At 43.3% G+C, this 18,343-nt stretch overlaps 1 protein-coding gene across 2 annotated transcripts; it reads left to right on the forward strand.

Moving 5' to 3' along the window:
* The first annotated feature begins 1,132 nt into the window (after positions 1–1,132).
* Positions 1,133–11,706, forward strand: hmgn3 (high mobility group nucleosomal binding domain 3). Of its 2 annotated transcripts, XM_072499820.1 has the most exons (7): positions 1,133–1,310; positions 2,913–2,957; positions 3,110–3,136; positions 5,212–5,277; positions 7,821–7,922; positions 8,861–8,960; positions 10,226–11,706. In XM_072499820.1, exons 1-7 carry the CDS (start codon positions 1,293–1,295, stop codon positions 10,237–10,239), a joined length of 372 nt encoding a protein of 123 aa, XP_072355921.1. In that variant the 5' UTR covers positions 1,133–1,292; the 3' UTR covers positions 10,240–11,706. The 2 variants fall into 2 exon arrangements, with proteins under 2 accessions (XP_072355921.1, XP_072355923.1); XM_072499822.1 differs by lacking the exon at positions 8,861–8,960.
* Positions 11,707–18,343: the final 6,637 nt, after the last annotated feature.

Raw genomic sequence — 18,343 nt, forward strand, 5'->3', positions numbered from 1 at the left:
ACCGAAGCTAATCAAAATAGCTTGCAGTCTGTGCTCGCGCCTGGTGCCAGCGGGCACACATCACCTTCATTGTGCTCCAATTAATCAATTTACAAAATCTTTTGCCTCATCTTCAAACTGCCTCGCTCCACCCTCCCAGGCCAATGTACACGAGCCATAACTCAGCCTGCATACGACGGATCTGAATGTGGACTGTTCCACATTCTTCACACGCTACTCTTTAATGGAGGTTGCTAACGACTATTCTGCAACTCTGATGCAATTCTGTCCCCAAACCGCTTGCCTTTCCATTTCCCCAAATCTCCTGAAGTTCCGTCTCTTCAACTAAGCCTTCATTTCTCCCACTATTTTCTTTAACGATTAGCCACCACACAACCCCCAAGGCGCTTTGAACTGTTGTGTGAGGAGCACTTATCAAATTAAGATGCTTTATGAGACCTCTGAAAAAGTGATACTCTATATCACAGCGCGCTACATTATATCTTTCAGCGGTGGCTGCGTGCATGGTTACTTCACTGTAAAGTAATTGAATTTGTATCCATGGTAGTGATGGAACAGAAGGGGGGTTACCCACAGCATGTTCAGCCTAAAACTTTATCCAACTTAAACATTACAGATATGCCTTCCTGGACAATGGCTGTGCCTGAAACATTAGCCAATCTTTGAGCTGCAGAATTTGCTGACTGATCTGTACGTTTCCAGCAGCTCTGCTAACTGCTGCCAATCTGCAGGATGTTTGTTTTCAAATTCAAAATATCCAAACAGGCAATTGCATTTGCTCTCTGGCGCTGTGATTGGATGTGCAAATATAATTGTCCAAGCATGGATTCTGGGTTCAAATAACACTGCCCAGGCGTGCTGGGGTGGGGGTGAGGGCGTTTCTTTTTTTTAAAGAACCGGATTTCCACCCCCCCCCCAAAATCCAGCAATTTCAAATAGAAAGAGATTGAGCTCCTTCCAGACTGACAGGCTGGCGAGCCAATGGCCGAGCTGCTCTCTCCCAGGGACTCAGGACCCCTGGAGCAGCCGGCCACGCCCATTGTCCTCTGGCCAATCGGAGGACAGGTCCGGGCCAAATGAGGCGGGACTGAAGCAGCGTTCCACCACTCGGAGGCCGGGGGCGGGGCCTGTCTTGCATCTGATTAGCATTGTATTAGCATCTGATTAGCAAGGTGTTTAGAAATTGAACTGCGCTGGCTTGGGAGTTGAAACTTGCAACCGCGGCGGCAACGTTAGAGCTCTGGGAGTGCGTTTATTTCTGGCAGCCGATCCACTTTTTAAATTTTGCAACCATGGCTCCTAAAAAGGCGGTAAGTTGGGCGGCGTGCCCGGGGGATAGGGATTTGATTACATTTTTCATCTGGAAATGCGGAGCGTGTGGCATGTTCTCTTTGCAAAGGGGTAAATAGAAATGCGCTGCACGTTCTTTGTGTTCCCGTTTTCGAAATTGCCCCTTTTTATTTTTTTTGCAAAAAAAATGTAAAAAGGAGAAATGTTTTCGGGTAGGCTTTTTATATTAAAAAGATAACGAAACTGAAAGCGCGGAGCCTTAGTTAAATTGCAGCGCGATTTCCAGCCAGTCCTCTGATGTCCTTCTTCCCTCCATGATGGTTGTAACAAATGGGTCTTTCTTCACTTCAATATTTCCCATGTTCAACCTGTTTTTTTTTTAATGCTTCCAGGTGGCTTTGTTCACCCCCCCCCCCCCCAAATGTGCATGCAATGAATCCGCATTAAAGGATAATAAATTCGCTGTGTGGATGTTTGAAGGGACATTGATGTGTGGAGTCTTTTTTTAAATTATTTTTTTTCGAAGGCTAAAGCCATGTTTGAAACTAATCTCCGCCTGTGGGGTTTTAGCGGAGCCCGTATGTACCTGTCACTCACTCAGTCCCCACTGCCTGCGTGCTCGTCCCCCTCCAGGGGCTGGCTGCGTGCTCGCTCCCGGGCGTCCGCCTCGCGGGCGCGAGCATGAGTGCTGCCCGGTGAACGCGCGAGACGGGAACGGGCATCACAAGCGGGGGACCGGGGGGGGGGTTTGGATTGAGGGTTCTAATTGGAAAGGGGTGAGCATCGAGCTTGGGCGAGAAAGAGAGCGGGTGACGTCAGGAGGAATGTAGCCAGGGGGGGGGGGGGGTGGGGGGGAGAGAAAGAGCCCGCGAATGTAGAGGGTTGAAATAATGAAGGGCCAGGATAGTGAGTGAAGTGAGAAATAAAGGGTCTTTGTAAAAATTGTCGTGCATGAGGGATCGGGGTTTGAAAGACAAACTTATCTGGAAGGGTGTGATTATTAAAAAGATTTGCTGACTTGAATGGGTTTCCATCTAGAAGGATGGATTGAGTGCAAGAGTTAGGATAACAGCAAGCATTAAAGGGATTCTCTAACTGGGATAAGAGACTGTTTAAGGATTTATGAAGTGTGAATTAATTTCTTCAACTTGACTTCATTGAATCCCTACAGTGCAGAAGGAGACCATTCAGCCCCTTGAATCTGCACTGATCCTCCAAAAGAGCACCTTACCTAGGCCTGCACCATCCCCCACCTAACCTGCACTTCTTTGGACTGTGGGAGGAAACTAAAGCACCAGAGGAAACCCACACACACGGATGGGGGGAGGGGGGGGGGAAGAGAAGAGAGAATGTGCCATCTCCACAGTCACCCAAAGTTGGAATTGAACCTGGGACCCTGGTGCTGTGAGGCAGTAGTGCTAACCACCGCTGCCCCTGAGGGAGCAGTTGGCTTAGTGACTTTATTTTCCTCAAAGCTTCGGTCGTTTTGAATATTTGTTATTTTAAGTGGCAAAGAAAATGTATGAGTCATCAGTTTGCACACACTTTATGGTGGTGATTGTTTGAAAGAAAACAGCTAGTCTGTTTTCAAATTAACATTATATGCAATGTTGTCCTTCCAGACCCAAAGTGAAGGCGACCAAAAATCTGATCAAGTGACTAAGCTGGTGAGAATTTTATTGGATTTTTTTTCCAGATGTCTAGTTTTTCACTTGAATAATATGTTCTCGTAGCGGTTTGTTTATGTCTAACTTAATAGTTATGTGACCCTCCGTTTCAATGCACCTAGGAAATAAACCATATCCTCTTCCTTTTGCAGCTCCGAAGATCTCGTAGATTGGAAAATGTAAGTAGATTTACAGTATGTAAATGAGCTGATAAATGGTTACTCACTTCAATGCCAATGCAGGTGGCTATCCCAATTACATTCCGTCTTAATTTAATGACAAGTTACACTCCATTTAGCTATCCAACAGTAGCCTCTTGAGCATCATAAACCAAGTTAATTTTGTTTGTCGATGTCAAGTGGTAAATTACATCCATGATTCATCCAGTGAAATCACTCCTGCGTTTAAAAGAAAGAGGCTGCCCGATTTTAATTTTGAGCACCTGGAGGTTGATGAGGAACTTAGCCCAGCACCAGCATATCTGGGTAACATTGCAGGTAACCGTCTTGTTATTTCACCAATTGGGTGCTGGTAGCTGAGAATCCCTAGTGCAAATGATCTTCCCCTGCCTGTGTTATTACTTGCTGATTGTGATGAGTTGTATTCTGTTGTCTTTGGCTGTCCCTCAATTCGAGGCTGGCATCCACTCGGCCACGAGTTTCTGCCATTGGTCTTGATCTAACTCAACATGCTGATTCTTGCCCACAAATATTTGGGTATGAGGGTCCGGATGTCTCACAAGGTAGTGATCCAGAGTGCAGGGTTTGCTTGCTTCTCTCTTGCCTCATCAGTAAGACACTGGAACTCTGTCATTGCCACTTAAAACAATTGGTAACCAGCTCCTCCAGTTAACATAAACGCTGCCTTACTTTGGAGCATTTTGTTTTGTCCGTTCCTGGAATGTTGGCTATTTGAGTTCAGAAAACAGACCCTGGCAGGGGAGATTCGGCCATTTGGACATGGTGGCCAGCCCGTCAAATGTGATTTTTCTTTTCGGGAGTTTTGCCCAAATGCTTGTGGAGCTGGCTTCATGAAGGACACTAGCATTTGTTTGGTCCTCCCATTGAATCCAGAGGATGCAGGGCAGGCACTGTTGATGGAATTTTGCTAGCACGCCACTGCATAGTCCAGGCCCCCCTCGCACAGGAGTGTTTTGATTTTTAAAATAATTTCATTGGATATGGGCATTCCTGGCTCAGATGGTATTTTTATTGCCAATTCTTAGTTGCCTCTTGAGAAGGTGGTGGTGGTGAGCTGCCACCTTGAAGCACTGCATGCCATGTGGTGTAAGTGCACTCCCAATGCTCTTGGGGAGGGAGTTCCACAGTAACAGGTGATGCCAACTGCTCTGTACACTAGGACTCTCTTTGATCGGGTGGAGGTCTTTGCTGTCAAACATTTGCTTGGTTTAGAGCTACTGTGACTGATCTTGTGTTAGATTCATTGTCCATGGAGGCCTTTTGAGAGAGGTGGCTGCCAAGGTAAGGGCAGCTCTCTATGCATTCCAGAATCTTGCCTTCAGTGTATGTAGAAGGTGGAACATTTGGCTAACCAGGTGTGGGTTCATTTGCTTGGGCAACATTCAAGAACCAGCCAAGTTTCTTGTATGCAGAAATGGAGAGTGACTTGTAAATCTGGTGCAGAATGGACAGCAACACTGCAGTCACAGACTTGTCTTATCCTAACACCAAGTGCCTCGAGAAATGGGCACCAGCTTCTGTATAATCTATGTCCATATTGTCCTGCCTGCTTCAAATGCCTCTGCAATTGTCCTGAGATGGATGTGGGGGTGGTTATCATCATTTCTTTACCTATTTATAAAACCTCAAACACTGTTGGCCTTTTTTTATATAGCTTCATCGACCTGCACTTTGTTTATAAATCCCTAGTGCTTTATGCTCATCTATACTCCAGTGTAGTCATTGAGTACAAACTACTGTATTTGAATAGATTTTTCTATGTTGCTAAATTTTGTCTCTCAGTGTGCAAAAGGGCTGTTTGGTTTAGGCAACTGGGGTAAAAGGAATATGGGAACAAAGGCTCCTCTTTTCAGAGTTAAATGCAACTGTAGAAATAAAAGCATTTAACAAGTTATTTGTCGCGAATGGCTTGATCAAACTTATTAATGCCCAAAGTTGGGCTAACTCTTGATCAGAGAATTCCGCTAAATTTACTGAAGTACATCAAGCTATTAAGTGTATCTTTGTATCATAGTTTAAGTTCTATTTGTAATGATTTGAAACTTCTGTTGCAGAACGCTGCTGCTGCTGCCGCTGCTGCTACTGCCAAGGAAGATTCCAAACCACAGAAGCGTGCTAGGGTGAGAATCTATATTGTTTAAAAGCTGTAATGCTTTAATATCCGGTTACCAATTAATACAATTAATATATTTTTTAAAGTCATATTCTCTCTTCTGATAATGCATTGATGTATCGTTCCACTCCTCTCTGACAGCCCTCTGGTGTCTTTCTCCAAATGGTTATTTTTCCTGTGAGTCTTAAATCAGTAATTCTATTGGGTTTATTTAGGCAGGGAGGATGCTACAGCAGCTCAAATGCAGCTCCTTGCCTGGTCTTCCAAGAGTGGACAAACCATCTGCTGCATTCCTTATTCCACCATGGGAGTACGATGGGCAATTTTAGTAGCCGGTACTTAACACATTCATTTAATTTCATTAGGAGTAGGCCATTCAGCCCCTTGAGCCTGCCCTGCCATTCAATAAGGTCATCACTGATCTGACCGTGCCTTAGCAGTCTGTGCTTAACACGTCCATATGGAATGGGAGGGAGTAGGCCATTCGGCCCTTGAACCTGACCTGCCATTCAATAAGGCCGTGGCTGATCTGATTGTGCCTTAGTGCCACTATCCTGACTACCTTTTAGATTGTGGAGTAACAAGAGAATTCCTGACCCTGCCTCTCCCACTGAAAATAATTATCATCTGTCTTAAATTGGAGCGAGGTTCCTTATTTTTAAATCTGCATTGAGTTTGAAATTTCCACTTCCAACTTTGTATGGTAAAAGGGTCACACGCTGGCGGTACAATTGGTCATCTAAACCCTTAACTGTAAATGTACTTTTTTGGTATTGCACTCTGACATTCAGCATGCCATTGAAGGCTTCCCTCCACATTACTATTGTCAGTGAAGAGTTTGGAGCATACCAAAAGCAACACATCCTCTCTGAAGTGACATGAGGATGGATGGTCCTGGTTCAATCTTTTCATGGTTTTCAGTGCAGAGTAACACTGTTTCGGGGTTGTCATTGTCTTGATGCTGAGAACTTATAAACTTCTACATGAATGTCAAATTGTACATGCTGACTCCCATTGCTATGTAATGCGGAAAATGATACAAAATGAATTGGTAGTGCCTCCTAAAGAGTAAGGCTTTGGAAAAAATAGTGTAGCGTTTTAAATCTGAAAAGCATTTTTGAAAGAGAAGCAAAATCTAGGTGGGACTTTTTGTTTGTTTAAAGTGATTCTTTGGTGTCTAAAATGTATGCTCTTTTCCCCGTTAATTCTAAAGGAGTAGAGTTGGAGGTTCCAAGTGCAGAAGTCTTTCCCAGTGGGAGAACAAGTTGATCAAGATGATTTGTTTTAAAATACTTAATGTTAGATTTTATAAATGAGGGTATTGAGTATAAGAATTCTGTTGCTATTGGGCCAGCAACTTTATACCGTATATGTAGAATTTCCCCTCTTGTTTTCTCTGCAAGGGCAAGTTTTTAAAAAATTAAGAGTAGCCAATTATTTTTTTCCCAATTGAGGGGCAATTTAGTGTGGCTAATCCACCTAACCTGCACCTCTTTGGGTTGTGGGGGTGAATCTCATGCAGACACAGGGAGAATGTGCAAACTCCACACGGATGACCCAGGGCTGGGATTCTAACCCAGGTCCTCAGCACCGTAGTCCCAGTGCTAACCACTGTGCCATGCGCCGCCCCTCAAGGACCAGTTTTTAAACTTCATGAGTGAGTGCTTCTGGATCTTTCTATTTCCTTTTTGTGTAGTCCAACCCTGCAAGTCTTAAGGCCTTTGGACAGACGACCCCTATTGGTTTTCACTTGTGTAAATAAACTGCCTGTATTTTGACTCCTTGTAGTAAAGGGACTCTGAGCATCTTTTCCATGGCTAGGATGTACTTCCTACATATGCTGGCCAGAATTTTCCGTTGGTTACCCTCTGTCAAAGTACAATGCTCTTGAGGTTCAATATGCACGCTGTGATTTTATAATTCTTCTCCATCCACTGTGCAACTTAAAATCCTACATTTCTTTCCTGCTGCCATGTATTGAGCAGAAGGAACTTGTGAACAGTGCCCTCTGTGTGGTATCCTTTTTTTTTTTTGGATAAATTTGTGTATGGTACCCAATTAACTTTTCCCCAATTTAGCGTGGCCAATCCACCTACCCTGCACATCTTTTAGGTTGTGGGAGGTGAAACCCATGCAAACATGGTGTGAATGTGTAAACACCACACGGACAGTGATCCAGAGCTGGGATCGAACCTGCTACCTCGGCACTGTGAGGCAGCAGTGCTAACTACTGTGCCACCGTGCTGCCCCTTCTTGTGTGGTATCCTAACTGAATTTAGTTGATTGTTATAAGATTTATTCCGTTGACCTTGTCATTTTGCACTTCAGGAGCAGTATGTTGTGTAATATATCTATCTTGTAAACCATGAGAGTGTTCACTAAATTTACTGCAATGTACAAGCTGTTACATTTGAACTGTTGGAAGCACCAGGAACTACCCGAACAATGTGATTTTGATGTCCATAGCTTAACAGATTCTCTGTACAGTTTCTGTGCCATGTTGTTTGGAAAAGCAAGCTTTTGGGACCATTTGATCTTTTCAATTTGTAGAAGCTTTCACCGAAACCCAAGAAACAAGCCAAAGGAAAGGAGAAGAAAATAGTTAAGGAAGACGATGCATCTGCTCAAAATGGTGAAACAAAAGCTGATGAGGTACAATTTGAATGCACTCAAAAGCTACATTTCTTTCTTTTAAAAAGTGCAAACTAAGGGCAGATCGTGTTTAACTAATTTGATTTAATTTTTCAATGTGGTAACGGAGGGCTAATTAGCAGTTAATGTGGTCTACATGAACTTCCAAAAGTAGTGATGAATGATTATGGTTTATATAATGGGGGTTCCCCAGGGATCGCTATTAGGACCACTGCTTTTCTTGATCTATATTAATAACACAGCTTAGATGTGTGGGCACAATTTCAGTTTCCAGATGACTACTAAATTGGGGAAGCATTGTGAACTGTGACGAGTTAGTGGTAGACTTCAAGTGGTCCTGGCCAGGCTGGTGGAATCGGCAGACATGTGGCAGATGAAAATAAAGGGTGTAGGATCAGAGGAACATGAATAAAGGTGCATAAATCATTGAAATGGTAAGACAGGTTGAGGAAGCAGTTAATAAGTCTCATGGGATCCTGGCCTTTTAAGTAGGAGTTTAACAGTACAAAAGCAGGGATATTATGGTGAACCTTTTGGTTGAGGCTGAGCCATGTTTTATGGACCAAATTCTGGACACCACATTTTGGGATGTGAAGGCATTGGGGAAGTATCCATTGCATGGGTAGATGGTGAAGCTAGGACTGTTCTCCTGAGGGAAACATTGTTGCACAGCAAGTGGGTTGGATCTGGAAAGCACTGCCTCAGTTGTCGTGGAGGCAGGTTCACTTGCGGCTTTCAAAAAGGAAACTGCATGATTGAAGAAAAGAATTGCAGGGCTATTTGGCGGGGGGGGGGGGGGGAATACGGTATGGGTGTGGGTCTGGTGAGATGCTCTCTCGATATGACTGGTTGATTAGCCTCCTTTTGTGTAGTCAGTCTTGCGATGCTATAAAACTTTAAAGATTTCTTCAGGTTTTTCTTTTTGCTAACACTTGCAGATCCATGTCTCTCGACCCTCTGTTAGTGTCACTTCAGCTAGAGCTGCCCCGCCCCACTTGCTGTCAGTGAAAGGACAGTTTGAGACCGTGGCAGTTAAGGGTATGAAAGTCTGCAGTGTATGTGCAATGGTGTGCTGTAGTTGGCTGTTTTTAAAACTAAATGTTGCTCCTTCAGGTTGGTAACATTTGAGTGCAGTGATTCTGCCAAGTCTCGCATTGGACTGGCTTAATGGATGTGTGTGTCTGTAATTGTAATAACTATGTATCGGATAATGAATATTGCCCTGAAGGTAGGAGGCCAATATTCTAATATTGTTGCAATAAACTTTTTCAACCCTGATTTCTGTTCCATCTTTGGATGGTTCCTTTCGCTACAAAGTCTTGAGTGGCTTGTGTGTTGTTACCAAAGGTGATGCTATTTCTAACATTTGGGTGTATACTAACCTAGCAGAAAAGTTCACGTTTCCGGTCATTCATAAAGGTGACTTTATGAGCTGAGCATAACTAAAATGCAATTCTGTTGAACAATTCATTCCTTGTTTTTTTTTAAAAAAAAAAGCTAGGAACTTCAAACAGCTAAAGAAAATCTGGCTTGTAAACCTTGTCTGCAATGATCACCCAGTGTCTGTCCATACAAATCTGAGAATCTTGCATTTACAGATTGCCTCACTGTATCAAACTGACTTGTTTGTACAAGATGTGCATCTTTTTCACCTTGATCAATAGTGATATTAATTTAAATAAATGTCTGTCCTGAATTTTCAAAGTAGCCTTGATGTATGTGACTCAATAAGAGACAGCATGTGACAAGCATTTACATTACATTGTTCTGTGGAGTGGGGGCAAGTGAGTTCTGCTCCTGAGCTGAGTAGATTGCATAGTCCAGTATGAGCTTGCACTTGCTGATGGTCAGTTAAAAGAGCATTGAAATATAAATTTAGAGTACCCATATATATATTTTTTGCAATTTAGCATGGGCAATTCACCTACCCTGCATGTTTTTGGGGTTGTGGGGGTGAGAACCACGTAGACAAAAGGAGACTGTGCAAACTCCACATGGGCTGGGATCGGACCTGGGCCCTCGGCCCTGTGAGGCAGTAGTGCTAACCACTGTGCCGCCCCCCGAATATACAATTTTCAAACCCTTTTTGAGGTGGTGTGTATTCTTCGAACCAGCTCGGTGGATATTACTCACATAGTGAAAGAAGTGGTGTGTATTCTTCGAACCAGCTCGGTGGATATTACTCACTTAGTGAAAGGTAATTTTGCTGACTGAAAATTTGAAAGCAAAAAAAACCATGTCAGACTTCCTGTAAACTGATTGAATTTTTATAATTGTCTAATTTAAGCTATTTTTTTTTATAGGAACAGAAAACTGAATCTGCAAGCGATCAGAATGACTGAAGATCTGCCATTGTCTTCAGTTGATTTTTATGTACCACTTGTAGAATTGAAAATATTTTTATCAAGTATTTTGTAAATGCAAATATTTTTAGGATTAGTACACTTATGCTGAAATACATTGAGGAAGCCTGCACATCAGGAAATTGGGATATTTGTAACTTAATGTGCAAAAAACAAAATGATTTTGCAATTGGAAAGATTTTACATTGTTTTCTCTTGATAACTTGGACATTTGTTTCATGGGCTTTAAGCTTGAGAATGTTGGCTTTACTGCTTAATGTAATTGCAATTCTACATTTCATTCTTAGTTTCATTTTTTTAATGGTTTTTGTAAGGCAACAATAAATCAGTGGTGAATTGTGCTAAAAGTTGACATGGGTGAGTGACAATGTGACCACCTGCTTGGTTTGTGTTGTCCGCTTTGTAATAAGCAGTTCTCCTGTTTATTATAGAATATTTGTTTCACAAAACAAAGTTGTCTGGATACCTTTTTTTCTTGGAAAATTGACATCTAAAGATGATGAAAGTACACATTATTACCTTTTCAGCTACTAAATCGGTAATGATATCAACTTGTTTAAGGAGGGTGATATAGTCTCTGGGTGTTAGCTCTGTTTTCTCCCTGACCAGATAATATCCATGGATATGTTCAATTGTACTGATGGATTGTCAAAGTAATACTTCCAAATATAATCCAGGTCAGCCACCCCTACAACTGAGCCTGACCAGGAGTGCAATTGAAATAGTTAGTTTGAGGTGACCAATGGCATGAAGGTATCTGGCTGAGGGATCTTGTAAGTTCTGATCATAAAGCAGCATTGGGACCAGTTAAACGCCAAAGCAATCATAATCTGAAGATTCTAATGCTTCATGTTTACATCCAGTTAATAATAGAATGTTGATGCCATGGATAGTCAGGAAGATGATGCTCATTGAACATATATTTCTGTCCTTTTTGGATGAAAAGACCCACGCTAGTTAAGTAGAGAAAACAAAACCATTCTTTTGTCACACCATTAAAGTTTTAGTCAAAATGTTCTGAGATTTTGTATGACATGATATTTGGCTTCGACAGTGCATGAAAGGTGAGCAAAATGAAATTTTTTCCCAAAGATCAGATGTGCTGCAAAATACTGCAGATTTTTCTGAAAATATAAAAGAACAGAAAATGCTGGTGATACTCAGCAGGTCTGGCAGCAATTGTAGCGATGGAAGCTTTCTCTCCACAGATGCTGCCAGACCAGCTGATTAAAGGGTCGTGTGTTTGTGAGCTATATGTTGATCATTGCTTTATATGTATGGCATTTGCGGCAATGCTGTTTTATGTTTCAGGAAATGTTTTTTAATTCACTTTCCTTTAATGGACTGCAAGTTCGAGCTCTAGCAAAATTATTTGTCATTAGCAATCCACAAATTAAATAAATACTATGCCTGAATGTCAATGTGGAAGGGACACTCTTGTATCCATTTGAGAAAATATTAGGTTAAAACCAGTTTGCGATGCCATGAGTATGTTTGTTTGACTTTTTCCAAGTTCAACCAACCACTATTAGTCTGGTTCCCTGAAATAACTTTTCTGCAAATTTTGTGCTGAATTGGGCTATATCTTACTAGACTGCTGATCCATTGACTGCTGGCCCATTAGATCAGCAAATGCTTGCTTTTTTTCCGAGTGACGTGCTGCTATGACATCCTCTTGCCCTCCCATTTTGTGGCAAAATATTTCTCTGATCAAAACCTGAGATCCTGGCTAAATTATATAAAGACCCCCAGCTATCGGAGCTTGAGAAGGCAGTGTTTGAAAGTTTGCCTTTCAAATTTTGGATGGATTGAGCACATTCAGATTGGTGAGGAAGGAACATGTCGACTGACAATTGGAACTGCAAAATAACCAGGGTGGCCTCATAATTGAAGTGCAGAAGTGTCCTTTGATTCCACTGGGCTTACTTTCATTAGTGCCAAAAAAAAAGTTGCCTTCAGTGACATATCAACCAAGTTCCAGTTGTGAACCAATATTTAATCAAATATTGGCCTGATACTAGCCTCTTGCCACCAACATACATTTAGAAAAGCATAACTGAGGGACCTCACTTCTTGGAGTGTGGTTACAAATGTTTCTCTTGGTCTTTGAAAGCTATCCCATTTGTTCATATGTCTGACTGCAATACCAGATCTACCAGTCCAACCTTCATAACTTCAAGCTTGGATGATTAAAAAGTGTCCAGGTATTGTTGAAGAGGTACAGGTGTGGAGGATACAGCCAGTCTTCCTTTGGAGGCGGATGAGAAAATACTTGTCCTTTTCCTGCAAAGGAAAGTTTGGGACAAATTACTGGGAATGTCAAGTCTGTTTCTCTCCAGATGCTGCTGAGTTTATCCAAATTTTCTGTTTTTCTATTAAGTTCATGTCTTTTGGATTTATATTCCACGTTAATTTGAAGTAATGTTCTGCATTTATCACAACTATATGTAGTTTCCCTCTTCTACATTGATAAATAATTGTTGGAAATCCAAACAGACACATTTGAGTAGTCCCTGACATGGGTAGCATGCTCACCAATATCTAACCAGTGCCCTCTACACCTTTTCTTTGTGTAATATTTTAATAGATTCTTAATTTCTTATTGCACTAAACAATCACGCTATTCGACTGGTCTGTCAGACAGATCACAGAACACTGAAATTGGATGACAACTTTGGGGGGGGGGGGAGGAGAAAGAAAGAGAACGGGTCAAATAGAGAGTTTGCAGGAACATGCAGTCCATTCATCGAACTGATTGTACAACATCAACCCAAAGTTAAAATTTTGACAGAATACAATTGCTGAGGTCAGAAAGTGAAAGGTCAGCATTAATGCAATACAATTGTGTCAGGTACAGGTTTCATGTGACTCATGACCCAAGTACAGTCGACTGCAATTTATTTTGGAGGACAGCTATGTCATGGAGTATTAAAAAGGGAATGTGTTGAATTTATTATAGAGCTATTCCTTTTATTTTGTAAATTATAGTCCCTTTTTCAATCATTACACTTAGCCTCCCTTTAAGGGTGCCTCCAGGCATCTGCTAATGACACCCTGTGATTAGCTACTTGGGTGGTATCAGTGACCACTTTTATTTCTCTTCTGTAAAGATGAACTAAGCTCCTATTTAAAGCTTTACGCCAACAACCCCGTATCTGGAAATCGTAATGTGGGAAAGTTCTGTCAATAAATTCACGTTCCCCAGACTGAAAACAGCATATTAGAAGAACCTATTTGACCAACAAAATGAATAATTATCAACAAAATTTTGACTATGAACAACATAGTGCACAGTGGTTAGCACTGCTGTCTCTCCGTGCCAGGGACGCGGGTTCAATTCCGACCTCAGGTGATATTGTGGAGTTTGCACGTTCTCCCCGTGTCTGCTTGGGTTTCCTCCAGGTGCTCCATTTTCCTCCCGCAGTTCAAAGATGTGCTGGGTAGGTGGATTGGCCATGCTAAATTGCCCCTTAGGGTGGGGTTGCAAGGCTAGGGTGGAGATTTGGGCCTATGTAGGGTGCTCTTTCAAAGGGTAGGTGCAGACCTGATAGGCTGAATGACTTCCTTCTGCACTAGGGACTTTATGATAAGGGGCTATGGGTAGTTGGTCACAGATAAATTTTAAGGGCTGTCTGAAATAAGGAAAGAGGTAGAGAAGTTTAGGGAGGGAATTCCAGAGTGAGATCTTGGCAACTGAAGACCAAACCAAAGGTGCAATCTTTAGAAATAGAGGTCTGCAATAGCTCAGAATTTGAGGAGTACAGATACCTCAGGAGTTGTACGGCTGGAGGAAGTTTGAGATATAGGGAGGCGTGATGCAATGGAGTGATTTAAAAATGGATGAGAATTTTAAAATCCAGGTTTTGCTTGCCTGGGAGCCATTCTTCGGTCACAGTTACTCTCAAAGCTAAAATTAATTTGCTCATATATTAGCAGTGACGGAGGAAATGGGTAATTCATTCTAATACCAAATTGCCAATTACAAAAAGTATCTTCTCAGGGCGCACACTTTGAACTATGAGTGCTAATCGGTCAAAACAAAAACACAAATTGAAACCCAACTCTTCCCCAAATGTCAAGGACCTCAACTAAACGCAAATTCGGTTTATTGGCTTCCTATTAAACAATGCTATCAGCCAAATATGGAAGCAACTTAATTATGCAATGCACTTTTTAAAAAACTATCCTAATAATGTGTAGTTTTTATTAACGTGCACAATATTAAATGGACTGAATATGGATTAGCCATGATAAATTGCCTTTGGTGTCCAAAAAGGTTGGCTGTGGTTACGGGGGTAGGTTGGAGGCGTGGGGTGCTCTTTCCAAGTGCCGGTGCAGACCTGATGGGCCGAATGGTCTCCTGTACTGCAAATTCTATGATTAAATGGACTTCTTAAAAATAGTGTTACAATTATAAGATTGTTAACTTTTGGGACCTTGTCTTTAAAGTAGTGTCATGTGAGAGTACATTTAAGAAATGGATGTGTATAAAATATCTGCAGTGAGAGTACCTTTAAGAAATGGGTGTTTACTACTGCAGTGATGTCAGAGAGTGGGTGAAGCTGAGCTGTCTGTCAGATTTTTACTTTTGTTTTAGGCTGTTTGCTGCAGGGTGTGTTTTAATTTAGTTTTCAGAGCTGGATAGCTACAGTCACAGCCAGAAGGTGTATGAGTCTCTCTCTGTAATCTAAAGACTGTAAATCGATCCTTTGGTGATTTAAAAACTAATAACTGCTCTCAGTAGTGACTTTAACCTGAGGTGCTTCTGTTTAAAGTTTTTTTTAAAGTCTTATGGATGTTAAAAAAACAGCTTAAGGATTACTTAGTGTTGTATTCTTTGGGGGTTATATTTGAAGTGATGATTGCTAAGATATTCACTGTATGTTTTAAAAGGTTAACTTGAGTTCATAGAATAAACATTGTTTTGCTTTAAAAACTACTTTTCCATTTCTGCTGTACCACTTTTGTAGAGTGGGCCGTGTGCTCCCCAGACCACAATCTATTCAAAGTTGTGGGTCAGGTGAACTCCATGATACACTTTGGGGTTCTTTAAACCCTGGCCCAAAACAGTAGGAAAATAGGAGCAGGAGGCTATTTGGCCACTCAAGCTTGCTTCACATTTAATTATATCATGGCTGACTTTCTAGCTCAACGCCATCTTCCCGCACTATCCCTGCATCCCTTGATGTCCATTACCTAGAAATCTATCAAGCTCTGCTTTGAACATACTCAATGACTGAGCATCCACGGCTTTCGTGGATCGGAAATGTAAAAGATTTGTCACCCTCTGCATTAAGAACTTCCTGACACTGTTTTCCCCCCCCCCCCCCCCCTTTGCTGGTCCTAAGCACCACACACACACACCTCCTCCAACCAGGGGGAACACCTTGACTACCTGTCGAGCCCTGTGAAGAATGTTAATACTTCGGGGCGGAATGTGGTGCAGTGGTTAGCACTGGGACTGCGGCGCTGAGGACCCGGGTTCGAATCCCGGCCCTGGGTCACTGTCCGTGTGGAGTTTGCACATTCTCCCCATGTCTGCGTGGGGTTCACCCCCACAACCTAAAGATGTGCAGGCTAGGTGGACTGGCCATGCTAAATTGCCCCTTAATTGGAAAACAAATAATTGATGTAAATTTTTTTTGAATACTTCAATGAGATCCTCTTCATTCTCCTAAACTCTAGAGAATACGGGCCCAGTCTCCTCAATTGTCCCTCATAAAATAATCCCGCCATCACAGAGATATCTTTGCTGAAGTAAGGAGACCAAAACTGCACGCACTTACTCCAGGTGTGGTCTCACCAAAGCTCGAACTGAAACAAGACTTCTTTACTCCTTATGTTCAAACCCCCTTGCAATAAAGGCTTATTTACCTTATTAATTGCTTGTTGAAACTCATAATAATGTGTAGATCTTTATTAAAGTGCACAATATTAAATGGACTTCTGAAAAATAGTATTACAATTATAAGGTTTATTGGGCCGGGGGGAGGGGTGCAATTCACGCAACGCCGGAGACCGGAGAATCGCTGCCAGACCGTACCGGCAGCAGCCTCCCTCGGTGATTCTCTGCACACGATGAGCCAAGTGCCCGCCGAGATAGGCCGAGTCCCGCCGGCGCCGTTCACGTGTGGTCCTACCCGGCGGGACCTCGGTGTTCATGCTGCCGGGGGGGGCGGCCTGATGGGAGGGAGGGGGGATCTGACCCCGTGGGGGGCCTCCACGGTCGGGCCTGGCCCGCAATCGGGGCCTACCGATCGGTGGGCAGGCTTATCCTGGTGTTCCTCTGCGGCGGGCCCCTGTAGCTCTCCGCCATGTTGCCTGGGGGCTGGTGCGGAGAAGGCAACCCAAGCGCGAATTTGCACCGGAGTTGGCGCGCATTTACAGATTTGCGCAGGCTATAGCGCACATGTGCGGACCCGCGGACTCCGTTCTAACGCCGGTATCGGCAGCTGGAGCTGCGTGAAGCACTCCAGTGCTGTGCTGGCCCCCTGTGCGGCGCAGGATCACTGATCCTAGGGGCCTGTTGACGCCGGCCTTAAACGCGACGGCGTTTACAACAGTGTCAACACTTTGCCTCAGGATCAGAGAATCCCGCCCATTAGCTTTCAGTGACTTGCGAACAAGAACAGCCAGGTCTCTTTGGACATCAACATTTTCCAATCTCGACCCATTTAAGAAATACTCTGCATTTCTGGTCCACATTATATTCCATCTGCTATATACTTGCCGTAGAGCGAGTAAAACAAATGTTCACCAGACTGATCTCTGTGATGGTGGGATTATCTTATGAAGAACGATTGAAGAGAATGGGCCTGTATTCGCTGGAGATTAGAAAAATGAGAGACAATCTCATTGACATATACAAAATTCTTACAGTGCTCGAGGGTGGATATCCATTCACTTAGTCTGTGTAAATCTCCTTGATGTCTCTTTACATCCTCCTCCAACACACATTCCCACCGAGTTTTGTGGCATCAGCAAACTTGGAAACAAGGACTGTTCCTTGTCACAGCCTGCCAACCTGAAAATGACCTGTTTATCCCGATTCTGGGGGCGCGCTCTGCTGGCCTCGCTGTGCCCGAAAAGCAGTGCACTGCGGTGCAATGTGCCCAGTAAATGACAGGAGACCCTGCTCCTGGGATCTACCTGGCTCGCCTCGCAAGATCTAACGCGATCTTGCGAGACGTCACAATGTGAAGTCCGCCCATTTTGGGTGGGATCACTTTTAGGCAAATCTGCATTTTAGAGTGGGACTATGTAGTTCCCTGAGGTAATCAACGTGTTGGCATCTATCCCTTTACGTTGGCAACCTCAGTCAAGCTCCGTTAAGTACGGTCTCCACAAACTGGGACCAGATGGAACGGCATTCCAGGGGATTGGATGCACCCAGGTGTATGCCCTCTGGGCAGGGTGGCACCCTGGCAATGCCAGCTGTTATTCTTTGCACGGAGATCGGGTGGGGGCGGGGGGCCCAGGGTCCTGGCAGTTTAAAATCATTTCCTCAATTGCTCCTGATATTCCCGGCACCACACTGCAAGCTGGGCCAATGCTCTGCACCGGGTGGATTTATTGTAGAATCTCCGGTCAGCGAGAGGCGTGAACGACCAACCGCTCATCAGACAGCAGCAGATCATCAATAACGGTGAAGTGTTTCCACTGTTCAAAGTAAACTTTCACAACATTGTCACCTGGACGCTGCCGTGGCCAACCTTGTAGGCTGCCCTGCCAGATACAGACCCATCTTCATCTCACATCTGATCCTGGCGTATCTGTCGAAGATTTTTGTAGCTGACCAGCAGCGATGTTGCCATGAACTGGGACTGGGACTCACCATTCCAAAATGTGAATCTGCGATCCTTAATTTCTCCCCAGAAATATTGTTGGATTCGTTTGGGATCCTCCATGTGTCTCGAGGACTTACAAATGTTTCCAAACTGTCCCAGGCGGTTGTAGGGAAAGCACTCCACAGTGATGATGGCCACTGTCAGCACCTGTGCCACAACAGTGACATTGTTGGCGGGATTCCCCATCGGCCGATGCCAGAATCGGGAAATG

Source organism: Scyliorhinus torazame, chromosome 4 (genome assembly GCF_047496885.1).
Source record: "Scyliorhinus torazame isolate Kashiwa2021f chromosome 4, sScyTor2.1, whole genome shotgun sequence".
In the NCBI taxonomy this organism is placed as follows: Eukaryota; Metazoa; Chordata; class Chondrichthyes; order Carcharhiniformes; family Scyliorhinidae; genus Scyliorhinus; species Scyliorhinus torazame.

What these genes read in the sequence shown, in the direction of transcription:
- hmgn3 (XM_072499820.1), top strand. An exon ending in GATCTCGTAGATTGGAAAAT is followed by an intron (nt 3,137 to 5,211) that starts GTAAGTAGATTT and finishes CTTCTGTTGCAG; the next exon opens with AACGCTGCTGCTGCTGCCGC. An exon ending in GTGAAACAAAAGCTGATGAG is followed by an intron (nt 7,923 to 8,860) that starts GTACAATTTGAA and finishes TAACACTTGCAG; the next exon opens with ATCCATGTCTCTCGACCCTC.